Source organism: Neodiprion pinetum, chromosome 2 (assembly GCF_021155775.2).
Source record: "Neodiprion pinetum isolate iyNeoPine1 chromosome 2, iyNeoPine1.2, whole genome shotgun sequence".
NCBI lineage: Eukaryota > Metazoa > Arthropoda > Insecta > Hymenoptera > Diprionidae > Neodiprion > Neodiprion pinetum.
Genome location: NC_060233.1, coordinates 34,041,279 through 34,057,190, shown reverse-complemented (window position 1 = coordinate 34,057,190; position 15,912 = coordinate 34,041,279). Strand labels below are relative to the sequence as shown.

General features: G+C 34.8%; 2 protein-coding genes across 4 annotated transcripts; one reads left to right on the top strand and one right to left on the bottom strand.

Annotated features, from left to right (window-relative positions):
* Positions 1-497: 497 nt before the first annotated feature.
* On the top strand, positions 498-6,605 carry Tmem63 (transmembrane protein 63). Of its 2 annotated transcripts, none has more exons than XM_046611164.2 (12): positions 498-721; positions 1,208-1,334; positions 1,466-1,683; positions 1,936-2,212; positions 2,324-2,427; positions 2,645-2,837; positions 2,907-3,018; positions 3,143-3,339; positions 3,438-3,767; positions 3,848-4,123; positions 4,250-4,483; positions 4,622-6,605. In XM_046611164.2, the coding sequence occupies exons 1-12, from the start codon at positions 702-704 to the stop codon at positions 4,850-4,852; spliced, it is 2,319 nt and encodes a 772-aa protein (XP_046467120.1). In that variant the 5' UTR covers positions 498-701; the 3' UTR covers positions 4,853-6,605. The 2 variants fall into 2 exon arrangements, with proteins under 2 accessions (XP_046467120.1, XP_046467121.1); XM_046611165.2 differs by having other exon boundaries at positions 4,605-4,820.
* On the bottom strand, positions 5,477-15,880 carry NSD (Nuclear receptor binding SET domain protein). 2 transcript variants are annotated; one of them, XM_046611160.2, is made up of 14 exons: positions 15,577-15,880; positions 15,206-15,465; positions 13,823-14,120; positions 13,249-13,658; positions 12,316-13,123; positions 12,039-12,217; positions 11,384-11,705; positions 11,010-11,232; positions 10,620-10,815; positions 9,464-9,893; positions 9,125-9,380; positions 8,786-9,003; positions 8,301-8,503; positions 5,477-8,160 (listed from the first exon to the last, which is right to left on the bottom strand). In XM_046611160.2, the coding sequence occupies exons 2-14, from the start codon at positions 15,425-15,427 to the stop codon at positions 7,909-7,911; spliced, it is 4,017 nt and encodes a 1,338-aa protein (XP_046467116.1). In that variant the 5' UTR covers positions 15,428-15,465; positions 15,577-15,880; the 3' UTR covers positions 5,477-7,908. The 2 variants fall into 2 exon arrangements, with proteins under 2 accessions (XP_046467116.1, XP_046467118.1); XM_046611162.2 differs by having other exon boundaries at positions 15,709-15,880.
* Between the last annotated feature and the right edge of the window lie 32 nt (positions 15,881-15,912).

Below are 15,912 nucleotides of genomic sequence, written 5' to 3'. Positions count from 1 at the left end.
CAAGAGTTTCGACCATTTCAATTACTGATTTCCATAGAAGCGTTCTGTATCATTTAAGTCATGGAGACTAGAGTAAAAAAGGAGTCCGAACGCATATGGCGGAATCGTCGAAAAGTGGTTCGTGAAAGTGATGAAAAATCTTGTAGTTCGGGATGTATCCGCAAGCGATACCAGCGCCTGGTTACGAATAGGATACATACGTGAGGATCGACGATTCAAAATCACCGCGCTGACGGAGCCCGCAGTGGTAGCGCTGCCAGGCGGTTACAATCCGCAGATCCTATATCACTTTCACCGACCATTTGGCTAGCATTGCGTTCGGACTCCTTACCTCTAGTCTCCATGATTTAAGTGCTCACCTGATGCTAAAAGGGGCAGAATATTGGTCGGTTAGTGTCATGCAGTGCTTACCGACCATGCACTTCGAAAACTAGACTGAACGCTCTTGGCTTCTATCTGGCAAAATCAGAAGGCAGCACGGGCAGCAAGGAGTGAGTGATCAGTGGTCAAGAAGTAATCCCTAATATTACTTTTATTACATGCTATTACTTCCTGTTAGTGGTGAGCGTGGGGGAAGGTTAGGTTAGCATAACAGTCCAGTGCGAAATTAATCCCGAAGCTGTCAAATTGACAGATGTTTGCTAAAATGTGTTTTTGGTGATGTATCAAAATTAAAAACACGTCACTCTCACCCTAGGATCATGGATGATTATAATGATACGTGAGTGACAATTGAGGAATCCTGCGAATCTGACTAGTTTCTTATAATATTTTGTTTTGTTTTTTGTGGGTTGAATTATTTCACAAAGCATTTCCTAGATCCTGCACAATGATTGAGTCATCGAATTTCTATAGTACCTACATACGAAGTTACACAAATTTTGTCAAAGTAAACTCGTATTTCCCTTAAGAACTATAATTTATTGTTGTTTAATTCATTATGTTCACATTTCTTCTTTCAACTTGTCTATAAGAAATAGTATTATATTATTATAGTAATATTGGGGTGGCAAATATATTGATAACAATAATAATCGCAATCATACAATATAATTAATTACTAGATAGTTGCTCATTGTCACATAAAATTTGACATTTTTTTATAGTTTGTATGGAGTATGCAACAGATGACCATTCGCATTTGTAATATAAAGATATATACATCATTTTATAAGAAAGTAAGATCTTGTTATCACACTTTTTTCAGCTGGCTTGGATGGGATTCTCCATCTCCAGATACCTGCATTCCTATCCCAAGGCACAATGCAACCATTATTACAGACGTGTACTCCGGAATCCCAGAAAATTTATTGTTGAATACTATTGGTTTCATGGTAAACAATAGTTATCCTTTTTATCATTTTTTGTTGTATTGCAATCCTTTATTTTCATTGTAAGGATACATCAATTATTTCATTCTCCTTGTTACTCGATACCAACTGATACTCTCTTCATTTGTTCCCAGATATTAGTACTGATATTTGGATTACTACGGAAAAGAGCATGGAACTATGGGAGACTGGCTTTATTACAAAAGTCCGATAATAGATGGACAGAGTTATTTTATGGGGATAATGATGGTAGAGAAATCGATGTTGTGAGTGTCGAGGCTTCAGTCAATTCTCAACTATCTCACGTTGACAGGGGATTCCTATCATGGATCGTCACTGCATTTAGAATAACGTTAGTATAATGACAATTAGATAAGACTATAAATTATCAATATAATACCATGATAATGCTTTATATATCAACCTTTAAATACTTGTTAATAGCTGATTTGGCAAAAGTATAAGTTAATTTGTTCTTGGAAGTCTGAAATTCAGATGAAGCACCATCATGTAATTGAATAAATTGAATCTCAGTGGATCTAGAGAGATTCCTTAGTATGGAAGAATAACAACCCCATTTTCATTTACTTTTACCGATTTTCAGAGATGAGGAGTTACTGAGACGCGCAGGCCCAGATGGCTTGCTTTACGTTTCATTTGAGCGTTATTTAATAATGTTGACAGCATTGATGACAGCTGCTGCTCTTTGCATTGCTTTACCTATTAATTTTCATGGGAATTTTTTGAGCAATGGGACGAGGTTTGGTCACACGACTTTGTCGAATATTGATCCTAATTCTGACTGGGTCTGGGTCCATAGTCTCCTAATTTTGTCTTATCTTCCAATCGGATGCATTATAATGAGACGTTTCACGAAACAGGTAATAATATACTCCTGTTTTCAAAACTGATCTATTTCAAAAATAACTAAAATATTTTAATCCAAGCAGTCATTATCTATGGTTTTAATGAAAATATAATTTTGGTTACAGGTTCGAGATGCTAGACCAGCTGGAGAACTTGCTGCCAGAACATTACTCATTACAGATATACCAAAACACCAATGTAACGTGGAAGCTCTTACTCAATATTTCAGGTATGCATCACTAAATTCATTGTTCTGATTATTTTCCAAATTGTAATACTGGTAGTGACAAAAAACAAAATTTGGTTATTAAATTCTACTAGATTAATATCAGAGAATTTTGTTACAAGTATGAACTAATGAGAATTACTATCATTGTTCACATTTCATGGTTGTGTGGACCTTGTCAGTTTTTTCTAGTAAAAAGTCAACACTGTTTAATTTATAGAGAAGCATTTCCGACACTCACAGTTGAGGATGTAACTCTGGCACACGATATCAAGCGGCTGACGGAATTAGACCTTCAAAGAGATTGTGCAGAGCAAGCAAGGTTGTACTGTGAAAATTATGCGAAGCAGCGGCCACCTTTAAAAATGTATCCATATCCTTGCGGAGAAGTTCTTGGATGCTGTTGCCACACGGTATGTGAGGCAAAGATAGGTTTGACATGAGGATTTATATGATGATAACACTGTACTTTTACGCACCAGGTGGATGCTCAAGACTTTTATGCATTGGAAGAATTCAAGCTGACTGCATTGGTAGATGAGGAAAGAAAAGCAGCTTTAGCTAGGCCACTAGGGATGGCATTTGTTACATTAGGTATGTGGAAGGAAATTCTCGAAGTTGTACAATGCAAAAGTTGCTTTCTGTATAAGTGGTTGAGTAATTTCTGATTAAATAACCTGTGGCTTGCACTAGGAATACTTATTTTCAAATTTTTCAGGTACACCAGGTGCAGCTAGAAGTATGAAAAGACAATTGAGAGTATCTCCCACTATAAAATGGTCAGTTAATTATGCTCCAGCACCATCAGACATATTTTGGGAAAATTTAAGCATAGCTAGACCTTGCTGGTACCTCAATGCCATTTTAATCAATTTGATACTTGGTGCAATCTTGTTCTTCCTTACCACACCCGCAGTAAGTCATTTGAATTCAAAAACATACTTCTACTAATTATAGAATACTGATGGAATTCGATGAAAACTCATTACCTCAATATTCTTTTCACCCTTTAGGTCATAGTATCAGCTTTGAATAAAATACCAATTACAGGAGAAATAAGTAATCTGAGTCCCATAGTTTCCTCCTTCTTGCCAACAGTGATGTTAGTAAGCGTAGCTGCTGTGATGCCAGCGTTGGTAGGCAAAAGTGAAGCGTTGGTAAAACATTGGACTAGAAGTGGTTTAAATCGAGCAGTTATGCGAAAAACTTTACTCCTGCTACTACTGATGGTCCTCATACTGCCAAGTCTGGGATTGACCAGTGCACAAGCACTTTTAAGTTGGACAGTTAATGCTGGTAATGGCACATCAAATAGGTGGGAGTGTGTATTTTTACCAGATCAGGTAAAGTACCATTTGGAATTTTTTCCTATTCATTTAAGCAACTGTATCTTAAAATTAAATTAATTCACCTACTTTATTAGGGTGCTCTATTCGTGAACTACGTAGTGACTGCCGCGCTTGTGGGGTGTGGGTTGGAATTAGTGAGGTTTCCTGAACTAGCTCTGTACACATTCAGATTATGCATAGCCAGAAGTCGAGCTGAACGTGTTGCAGTCAGGAGAGCAGTATTATGGGAATTTCCACTTGGAGCCCACTATGCATGGCTATTACTTGTCTTTACCATGACTACGGTCTACAGTGTAGCCTGTCCGTTGATAACACCGTTTGGATTGTTGTACTTATGTGTCAAACACCTGGTATGTGGAAACTGAATTTAAAAAATGATATCAATTCTAAATTACCTGTTTTCAATCATAGAAAAATCTACGTAATTGATATCCTTGGTAACTTCTGATTTATTTGGTTATTTTTTTTTTTCACAGGTTGACAGACATAATCTGTCCTTTGCTTACGGACCTAGTGTAGGTGGTGGCAGACTTGCTGGAGCAGCTGCCTCAGCAGCAGGTGCTGCTCCTATTTTAGCTCAAACAACTCTTCTAGCGCTAGGTTTAGTGCGTAGAGGTTCTTCTCCACTTGCTGCAGTGCAACTTATTGGACTAGTCATCAGTATTTTGGGCCTTGTTACTGGCGCATCATTACCCACGTCAAAATCAAAAGTAAGATTCATTTATTCACTATTGAATTAATAATATTAGTACTCTGTGAACCCAAAAAAAAATAAGGTAGGATTAGTGCTCACTTTACTTTCATTAAAGTTTGATAGCTCATCTAATCTAGGATATTCACCTTATTAGATGCAAACCCCAAGAGGGGATCTGGGTACAGCACAAAGTTTTATACCACCGGTATTGAGAGTAAAACCTATATCGAATAGTCCTGTGGAAACTGGTGTCCAAAATTCGACTGCTACTCTATCATCAGGAATCGTTGACGATCTTTCCAATGTTCCCGTTGACCCCAACATGGTGGTAATGCAAGAAAGTCCAAGGCTGTATCAAGATTATGGACGGGAACCAAGGGTTTAATTTATTCCAATTGATAATTGTTTCTGTTCTGATTTTTAAAACACTGTGGTTATGTTTTGATGATTGTTTTGGGATTCTATACATACTAAATAATTTTGAAAAATAATATTTTCTTACAGCTAAACAAATATTGATATTAAACAGAAAGTGGATTCTGATGTGAAGAAAGATTTGCATTGTAATAAGCGTTATCAAAAATTATCGCTAACTTCGACTCATCTGTGCTTGAGAAATATAAAGAACGTATAAACAATAGTTAAAATATTCTACACAGATTTTATAATCAAGTTTATCAGAGGTCTATTAAAACATCGCTTAACAATTCTAAGGATGTAAATTTTTATACATCGATGATTCTACATGCTTCTTTGAGTTTCACATCCAATTTTTGATAGAAGAGTAAATATATGTAGTGTAAATAAAAGGATTGCTTTTATAGAACTATTTTATGGTAGCTAATAAATACCAAGAACTATTAATATTTAGATTATTATATTCGAAATATTTAAACCACATAAAACTTGTGAGATTAATATTAAATTCTATACATAGTAATATATATTTACATCAGGGTGGTCCTTATTTAGTAGAGAATGTAAATTCGAAAATTTTTTTGTCGAAGGAACGAATCCTTCAACCTTTAAGTCCTTATTTAGGGCTTGGACGAACTTTTTATCATTCGCCTCCCGGATCGGCTCCAAATAGTTCAAACTAATTCCCTAATTTTTTCAGATTATCATCTCAACTCTAGTCCTAAACCCCTACTTATAAGAGGGTGGATTTTCCCATTTAAAATACATGTTTAGGTCACATTCTCAGTATATATTTATTGTCAGAGTAATAATTTTTTTTTAAATCTGTGTTTGCGAGATTTTAGTGGGCGTTGGTGCTATTATCTGATAAAAATTCCATATCATTATACCAGGCAATCTAGACGAATTGCACACCCACTAAATGAAAAAAAAGTTAGACTTAGGGGTTGTACAATTCGTCTAGATTGCCTAGTATGATGATGTAAATTTTTTAGCAGATGGTAGCACCAACGCGCCCAGTTAAACCTCATAATTACAGATTTTCTTGATAATTATTAATCTTACAATAAAATACATACTGAGAATATAGCTGAAATACGTGAATTTTTTATCGGGAAATCCACCCTCTTACATGCAGCGGTTTAGGGCTAGAGTTGAGAAATAGATCTGAAAAAATTAGGGAAATGTTTCTGAACTATTTCGAGTCGATTTGGGGGGCAAATGATAAAAATTTTGATTGATCTCTAAAGAAGGACCACTCCAATCTGCATTCTATACATACAGTTAGCTGTACGAACTTGTAAAAATATTCATGTAACTTCGTTAAGATATATAGAAATTGTGTAACGTATATAAAATTATAGTTGAATTGTAATATATGTATAAGCCACTTAACTACGAATTAATTTTTTTTTTATTTATGTTTATGCATTAATAGGAGATCTGCAGTTCACTTAATTGATCTACAAAAGAATTTTTCTTCATTTAATACCTGCTACAATGCTTACTGGACAACTCGAAAGTTTCCTCAAATTGCTTTTGTCAGCTTTTCTTTCATTAGTTTTACGTGTATTTTAAAGTACTCCAAGAGATAAAATAATGATTATCGTAATCGCTAGTTAGAGAAACTTTTGCATGATTGACACACCATACAGGATTCATATATCATATAATAGATGTACACTAATTTGTATAATAAAATTTTTATGATACGTGTATAACAGTTGGCTTTATGAATTATTCAGTGAGAACCATGGTGAATGGCAGTGATTGACTTCCAAAAAGCATTGAAATACTTGGAGGCAATAATTTACCAATTTGCTGGTTATTCAAAGTGAAGATACTTTCTAAAATCTACGTCTCTGTGTCGGATCAGGTTGCGATTGGACACAAAGTTCATTTCAAACTAATGTGCATGCTGCAAGATATCAATGCTTGTATCCATATACATAGGTACATGAGTACGATTTCTTTTTAAATTTCGCATCGTGAATTAGCGGAAATAATGATTGATTTGAAATAGAATAGCTTTTTCATACTTTTAATGCACATCTTACGAATACACAGTTCAAGTAACAATAAATCCTAAATCAATGAATACTTTACAATGGATAGCTAATTTTGAAACCCATAACTTAGATCCTATTTTAATGCAGTACATGTGGCGTTTTTTAAAAGTATTTTTCGCCTATAGAGCGCATTTTACACTATGTACAATTTCTAAAACACCTCAAGAAAAAAAAATGGGATTTACTGTTTGGAATTTTTATTACTTTTATAATTTCTTAAAATTATAAATTTTCAAAACGTAACAAATTTCAAAGACCGTCGTTAACATTTATCATACTTTATAATGTATGTATAATAGATCTATCTTTACTTGCGATTAGTTTTAATATAAGAAAGTTTTATTCACACCAAACAATTCATATCCATGTACTATGGCGGCATGTTAACAGGTGTTAATTAATTGAATACTCTGGGAACATGTTGTTATTACCCTATTGCCTTGATTGTATTATTATTAGCCGTGTGTAATTGCCCACACAATTTCAGTAATTAAAATGACTGTTGAGGAATATTATTTTTTAAAATTGTTTATTATTTTTTATTTTAAGTAAAAAGAGTATACTCATAAACGAATTTTATATTTGTTTTCTACCATATCAAACAAAACAAAAACTATTTTTTACGTAACTGAAATGACAGTAAAGACTGTCAGAACTTTGAATAAGTTCAGATTCTATACATTTATTCCTTTTCATGCACGACCGGATTATATTATTTCATTAGTGACCAAGGAGTATGTTGTGGGGAGGGATAAATTGGTAGAAGTGCTAACCGTTTATCTCGTGTAATGCAACTTCACACCTATTAGTCCTTTCTTGTCCAACATTAAAAGGATCTCGATTTTTTTTTTTTTTTACCTTTAATATTATTTTTATACTACAAATGAATAGTCCCTCAATATAATTTTAATTGTAAATAGTTCTACCATACGAATACACACCAATTAATCGTCTCTCAATAATTTTTTTCGCCATTTAAAACGCTACCTCCGATTATCGCTTCTAATTGACTAGAGGTCAAAGCGCTCAGAGTTTTTGCTGCTTCTTCTTGCCGCTGCTTTCTTACAGAGAATCGCCGGGATAATGGCGTCTTTTTTTTCGATATCTTTTTTTTATCTACTTCACTAACTGGTTGAATTCCATTTCCAGCTTGTTCATCTTCGTCCTCTTTCTGGGATTCCTCTCCCTCCTCGCTACTTCCGTGTACCTGGCAAACATAAATATTCATTTACTTTTAAATCTCTAATGATTGTTTGATCCAAAATAATACTTTGACATACAACAGTGCAATTTTCATTCACTTTCAGAAATGTCTTACTTTATTGCAAGTGTATGGAACAAGAATACCTCAATGATAGAAACTCTTGGAGAAGGATCTCTAGTTGGTGGGTTTCCAGATATAAGTGGACTACTGAATTCAATTGGAGATTCCGCTTTTTCAGTTTCAGTATCATTATCAGATTCATTATTATCAGAACCTATTGTTCCATGGGAGTTACAAGTGAACCCTCCTTTATCACCGTATTCTGTTAATTTTCCTTCGATGTGAACTGTGTGGAAAGTATTTCTTACGAATTATTTCTGGTTTTTCACAAAAATTCATGACGATTTCAACGTTAAAGTAGTGAATCTTTTTCCACGCTACATCATTTACAATACGAGTTAGATCACGTTGTATGAATCGAAAGTAGTAAAAAAAATTGTTGTTTCAACCATTTTGATACTGAAATCATGTAGAAGATTCAGTTATAAAAAAAAAAAAATGTAAATTTTATTGAGATGCAAAACTCTATACTATAATAGATAATAATTATGTCAGTATTAATATTTACTTTGACAAAATGCTGTGCTACAAAATGAGCAATGAGCTGAAGTTCTACGACTGCATGCAGCACAATGATGCCAAGGGCAACTAAATCTTGAATCCGTGTCTTCGAAAGTAACACATGATTTATGATACCTCTTACCACAAGTTTTCTGATCACATTGAAGTAAATCGTCATCTGATATTTTATTCCCACATGTCCAGCATGACTTTACTTTACCAGATCTGAGGATAAAGTTAAATCTTGTAGTTATATTTTATAGTATAAAGAAGTTGAGCTTGATAATCTGTGCAAAAAATTCTATAAAGTTACCGATAACGACATGAGCTGAAACAACAAAATTACCGCTTTTGTTTTGAAATTTTTTTTTCTTGCGCAGTGTTCAGTTGCTGCATCAATTTTGGAGCCTTAAGCCCAATAAACCCACTACAATTCGGTGAACCACAAAGGCATGGCTTCCGAGTTTCTCCATCACAAGCCAAGTTGTAGTTAAAAGTCAATTCTTCCCCAATTTCTATGTCTCTGAGTGCGAAGAGTCCTATTCGTGTGTCACCATTCACGGTCCACTTTTGCGTTTCGCAATTTGGCTGGCAGGAGTGATCTTAAAATGACAAAGAATGAAAGGAGTAGCGTATTTTAATTCAGCAGTAACAAATGACCTAGTTTCTCATAGTATATACTTACTCATGAACCGACTAAGGTTACCCTTAGGTTCAGCATCAATCATTCGGAAGTTATCTATGGTTAGAAAATAGAAATTTTCATCTTTTAATTCTTTTTTGCGCTGTAACCTACGTTTGTACTCAGCTTCGTCAATGACTTCGCCTACATATTCTACTACAAACTGGCCAGATTTTATTGTTTCAAGAGCTTTAAGTCCCCATCCTCTTCCAGCAGTATGGAAAGGTATCATTGAGGGATACTGCCGCCTAACAAACGCTTGGTTTCCACACTTGGGCCCTGCTGGACACATCCCTGAACTACATTCAACGGAGAGGATGCGATTCAAACAATCTGTTTCTGGGGCACAGGGATTATCCCAGTCTGCATCACAGTCACAAGCAGCAATACTCTCAACTTCGACAGGCTTAACGTTTCCCACGGGCTTGTTCACCTGCAAGAGTAATTTGATTCATTTCTATTCTAAATTAACCCTTAGCGACCACACGGGGTAACTCATTAACCCACGCTGAAAAACCTAGTTATACAAGACATATATGTGGGTGTTTCGAGACTTCTAACCAATCGTTTCATGTTTTTTGAAGAGTTCTTCAACATTTCTAACGATTTTTATCGGTCAATTTATAGATGGTGTTCTAAAAACTGGTCATATATGTGAAAATTCAGCAAAAATGGCTTTTTTCAGAAAAAAAATCATTACTCCGCCATTTTTCAATATTAAGGGCTAAAATTTTAGGATTGTACGCACAACATATACCACTACCATAAAAAAAAACCCCGTGTGGTCGCTAAGGGTTAAATAGTATCCAGTATCTAATACTATCAGTGTCACTTTCTGTAAATCATAGTTTACTTGTACTCAAGAAATTTCACTGGTAGACTGCATGGTCATAGACATATACACTAAAATAGATTAGAACCAAAGTTAATTTGAAACTCGCTTATCAAGTACAAGGTATAATATTAAGGATTTTATATTGTCCTAAAAAAAAAAACTATGAGAACACAATTTAGGTTCACACCTATAATGACAATTTTTTCGATTTCATGATAGTTGACGTGAAAAAGTTTAAAATGTAACTACCTGTACAGTAACTAAAAGTAATACAGTAAATACAGGTTATTTTGTATTAATCAGGAAAAAACGTTAGTATAGTACCTTGAGTTTTACATAATGTGGAGGCTTTAAGTCTTTCGGACCATTTTCCTTAACAGCAGCAGCTCTTTCTATTTTTAATCGAAGATGCATTTCTTGAGCTTCTTCCAATGCCTTTCTATATGCTTCATCAACGTATTTTTTACCTGTCGAAGTTTTGGTATTCGCATCCCCATCTTGGTAAAGAAATGCTCTTCCTCTACAAAAGCAAGAAAAAAAAAAAACAATTAAGTGTTTTGTTTTCAGAGCTGTAAAATGAAAGCAAACGAAAAACGACAGAAAAGTTCTTGAATTATTATACTATACAACAAAAAGCTTGCTCAAAGAATCGGAAAGGAATAACAATTTTAGATTAAAAAGAAAGAATTTAAATAATGTTTATATCCTGTTTACCTGTGAACCCAGTAGTAGTTCTTAGTTCCGAGAAACATAACGCAAAATTCACCTGGTGTGTGAGGAATAGTGAGCACATTATGAGGTATTTCATGGGGATAACAGATGATCGAAGGCCACCATCTATAGTTACCCAACTTTACCCACGTTACCTCACCATATAGAGGTAAACGCCCAGTTTCACAGTCTTCACAAATGAAAGCACCATCTGGTGCATCTATTCCTATGATGAGAAATATTAAATTTGTAGACAATTAAATTGTACAGAAAATAACTTTTTAAAATGAACATATTAATGCAAATTTGAGAATGAAATAATTTAGTGTGTAAATAAATACTGTTTCTTTTTACTTATAAGGATTATTATAATTTACCTAGACATTCTGGATGGAAAGAAGTTGGACAAGTGTCGCAGCATATCAGACTACCACCTTGCGTGCACAGAAAGCACCACGCAGCATTCAACGGAGGATGAGGAGCTTTGTAGTGTTTTGGACAAATGATTTGACTACCAGTTAATATACCTGAACCAGCTGGAAGGCAGGTTATTGATGGATGGTAAGATGATGGACATCGCACACATCGAACCAGCTTTTCGTTCGGTGACCTCAAATGATTACTATCTCGAGGATTGTCTGAGCTACAAGTGTGGCATACGTGATATGGACAATATAATCGTCCACCTTGCCAGTGCGACTAATTTTGTTGAAAAGAAAAAAGAAAAAACATCTAGTTACTTGAGAAACACGAACAAAGTATGTAATCAATAAACTAAGGCTTATTGAAATAATATAGCATATAAATATTTCCTGAGCTTTGAGTGATGATAATTAGAGCAAAATGAGGAGGGATTACTTGCAATTTTGGATTATTAAAAATATGGGGGCCTTTTGAGAAATGATATACTTCCGGCTCTGTAAATGCGGTAGAAAATCGTAAAATCCCTTTGCATAATAAAAATCCTGTAAGCTATTTGACAAAGTGATTGACCCCTCAAAACAAAATGTTCAATAAATATGAAAAAATCACCTGTGGCCACGGTTTCAAGCACGCTGAATGATAATGTTTCCCACAAGCAAAAACTGTACACCTAATTCTATCACCTTCTCGTTCATTGCATATAAAACAGGCTGGTGCAACGCCAGATAAACAGTCTATGCACTTGAATGCTTCTTCTTCAGACTGTTCAACCGGGTCATCGCTTTTTTCTGTAAAATAGTAGAAAGTTTAGCAAGAAAAACGTTTCTTATTTACCGAAATTAGGCTTGGGCAAATTTGCATATTTTACCATAGACTAATATCTCACCTTCTGTTTTGTCATTGGTTTCAACTTCTTCCTGATTATTCTCATCCTCTTCTCCTGATATTTCCTTGGCATCTCTAGAATTATCAAACAACTCATCCTCAGTAGTATTACCATCTATACTATTTTCAGGGCTGGATTCACCGGGTTTGACACATGACAAATGAAAATACGAATAACAAGGTCCTCTACATCTCGTAAGCTTGCCAGACTTTTCACATATTTGGCACACTCGTTCTTGCTTCATACCTTTAAATAAATTATGAAGTCGTTTCTTTTTTCCATTCGCATTTTCAGTCGTACCAGGATCAGGTTTTTCTACACTTGACTTCAGTTTTTTGTTTATCGTGAAGATCTGCTCCTCTTCTAATGACACGTTTACCTCTTCTGTTTCATCATCAGATGAGGAGAAACTTTCCTTTATAAGGCGTCTGCCCTTTACCTGCGAACTGTTCTTTTGCTTCAATCGCACCTGATATGAACTTTTGGAAACAATGTTCATGCTGCCCCAAGTCTTTTTCAAATATCTTCGAATTTCCGATTCCGAAGCATCAGGCTGTTCTTCCTGTATTCTGTCTCTGTTTCTCTCAAAATAAATTTCAAAATCACCTTCCACTATTTTTTTCAATTTCTTAGTTTTTGGTTTCTTAGGAAGTGGTGCTTCGTCGCTTGAATCTTTGTGACTAGAGGGTGGCGTCGGTGGTGTATTTGCACTTAGATTCACATCCGCCTTATTTTCATTATGTTCACGTCTCTGTTTACGTGATTTTGGTTTTTCTAGCTTCTCATCAGTATCCACTTCTGATTCAGCCTGTAAGAACGATAGTAAAAAGTATTTTTTTAGAACAAAATAGAATAAAAAAAAAAAAATAAATAAATTGATCGATAAGTTTTCTATTAGGAAGAGACTACTTATTATTATTAGATGAACCTTACGTTTTCTGCCTTCATTCGTTTTGGTGAAGTTTTATCATCAGGCGAAAGTTTTCTTTTGCGAACTACTATTTTCTCTTTAGTATTCGTTTTTGGTACCTCTGTTGTCACAGATCTGAGTAACTTTATTGGCGGTTTAAATACTTCAGCTCGTTGTTCATTAGTCATCGACAAGACATCTGTAGCCTCTGAGACTGCTTTGTCCCATTTAGGTTTCATACCAGACTTAACAATGAATGCTGCTGCATATTTAGGGTCTTTTTTTTTAACTTCTGGGGTCAATGACTCAGCTAGGGTTTCAAAATTTTTAATACCACTAAAAGGGATCATATAATGGGATTTCACCCAATTATGCCGTCCTTTATCACCAAAATACTGGACATGTATGCCCATTTGCTGTGCCCTGCCCGTTCCTGATGAGTAGAAATTGAGTCAATTTCCAAGCAATGTAAATTTTTGATAATGCTCGATAAATCTTTTTTCTTTTGGCTCGATTTACCCAAACATGGCAAAATATTGCAGAAATGCAATACAAAGTGTATCGAATAATAAAATCCTGTGTTGATGTAATACTTACGCAACACTTTGTGATATATCATCGTTACTGGTTCTAGAGTAACAACGCAAGGCCAAAACGGAAAAGTGCCAATCCGTGCCCAGGCTAACTGTCCTAAAAGCCAATTACACTCCATATCAGTACTCAGGTTACTTGAATCTCTTGATAAATTTAAAGTACTATCAAAACTCTCTCCTGGAGAAGGATTTGAAACGGATTTAACTTGGTCCTGAAAAATTTTTTTACTGATGCCGCCAGCATTTCCATTTATGCTTTGGCTAGAGAGTTCTTGCTTGTTAGAGAGCAGGTTATAGTCACTCTGAAATGTAAAAGAATTGCATTTATTTAATTATGCATGTTTTTTGAATCTACAATTTTTATCATTACATTATAAATATAAAACTCGAAATATTCCGTTTTTTCAACGAATACCTACTTGAAGCTCTGTAAAATATATTAATATCAAATATATTTAATATAAAATTGCCTGTTTTTTAGGAAATAGTCCAAAAAATATGACAGGTTTGTTTATTAGCATAATACCAGCTGGACATTTAAATTTTCTACCGATGGATAAGGTAAAACATCTTTTGTGTAATGTGTGCATCTGACATATACATATATATATATGATATGTATTAGCTGTATTAAAGACCATTTTGCACTCCGTTAACGTGACTGGAATATTGTATCGGTGTTTATTTCTCTCGAGTTATGAATAAAATTAGAAGAACTTTCCACGGTAGTCAAATTTACTACAGATTAAGAGAAGATTCAGATAAAATTTTCATCAATAGTGTGGTACAATTGAGAATTCAAATGCAAACGTATACTATTTGGATTCCAAATAAAACAAATGAACCATAATTATATTTACATTATATAGCTATCAGCAATGTCCGCACCGAATGTTGTTAACATTTGTAAAATTAACTATAAGTGTGTGAAGATAATGAAAAAGATTGTTTGTTATCAAATTATTTTGGTAAATGGCCATAAATGGGTTATCTTCGTAACTGAAAATTGTCAATTATGAGCAAAAATATTTAAGGCTGCAAGTTTGGCACAGTACGTAAGTTCAATTTTGGATTTAATAATTTACCTATGAAAGAAAGCATACAAAAGGTGGCCAAATTTGGGGCAATTAGATTCATCATCGCAAAGATGAAAGGCTAATATTATATTGAATATGTCAAATTACTTGGTTTCTATAAAGATGGAATTATTATACTGGTAATAAAGTGTAGAAGTGAAAGCGTGTACACATTGAACTGCGACTTGCAGCTTGACCTTTGATTGTTGAAGTAGGGGTATAAAAATAGGCAAGTGACAAATTGGAGTAAAATAGAAAATTTTAAATGGGTAGCTTGAAAATTACGAGCTTGCAGAAACGAATGATCTTACCGAAGGCATGCTGCCATGCAGCTTTGACTTAATTGTTCTACCATATCGGCTCGTGTTAGGTGAATAACTGACGGATTTAGAATCTTTTAAGCCATTAACAGTATCCGATGAATCCTGGATTTTGGTTGAATCATTGGCTCTGCTTCCCGTTACAGTAGATCCGAAGTTTTTGGTAGTATTCGTGGAAGCCTCTTTTGGCCCCTCTGCATTGAAAGCACTCATAACTCTCTGCGTTGTTGATACATTTGGCAGTTGTGTGTCTGTGAAATACGTACAATTAATGATATCTGTATACAAGTTCAACTTGGATAGTTTTTGTCTTAATCAATGATGATAATATTTATTGAACACGGATTAAAATTCATTCTCACTGCACGAGGAAGTGGTGGTGTTCGTTGCCACTAGGGTAGGTAGCCTGAATGAGAGTGCGATGGCCGAATGTAAAGTGTGTGCCGCTTTTTTAGAATGGTCTAATTTACCCTGTACTTCAAATGGTTATTTACGTTCTCGATTGAATTTCGGAAGGCTTGGTTCGATCCGGTTAGTTGATAAAATTTCACTAATATTTTAATTTTTACTACAGACGGAAAAGTCCTACTATTGATGATAATGAAATTGCACGGGGAACGGAGCTGCTGAGCTGCAACAGGGCGCGTTTCCCGCGATTTCTATGGCCCGTTACTCGCACAGTCGGTAATGCCGACAAT

Excerpts from the sequence above, each read along its gene's own strand:
- Tmem63 (XM_046611164.2), top strand. The coding sequence starts at position 702 with ATGGATGATTATAATGATAC. Across the intron at positions 1,684-1,935 it reads GTCACTGCATTTAGAATAAC|AGATGAGGAGTTACTGAGAC; the intron begins GTTAGTATAATG and ends ACCGATTTTCAG. Across the intron at positions 2,428-2,644 it reads GCTCTTACTCAATATTTCAG|AGAAGCATTTCCGACACTCA; the intron begins GTATGCATCACT and ends TTTAATTTATAG.
- NSD (XM_046611160.2), bottom strand. The coding sequence starts at position 15,427 with ATGAGTGCTTTCAATGCAGAGGGGCCAAAAGAGGCTTCCACGAATACT. Across the intron at positions 13,659-13,822 it reads GATATATCACAAAGTGTTGC|GAACGGGCAGGGCACAGCAA; the intron begins GTAAGTATTACA and ends TCTACTCATCAG. Across the intron at positions 9,894-10,619 it reads CACATTATGTAAAACTCAAG|GTGAACAAGCCCGTGGGAAA; the intron begins GTACTATACTAA and ends TTACTCTTGCAG.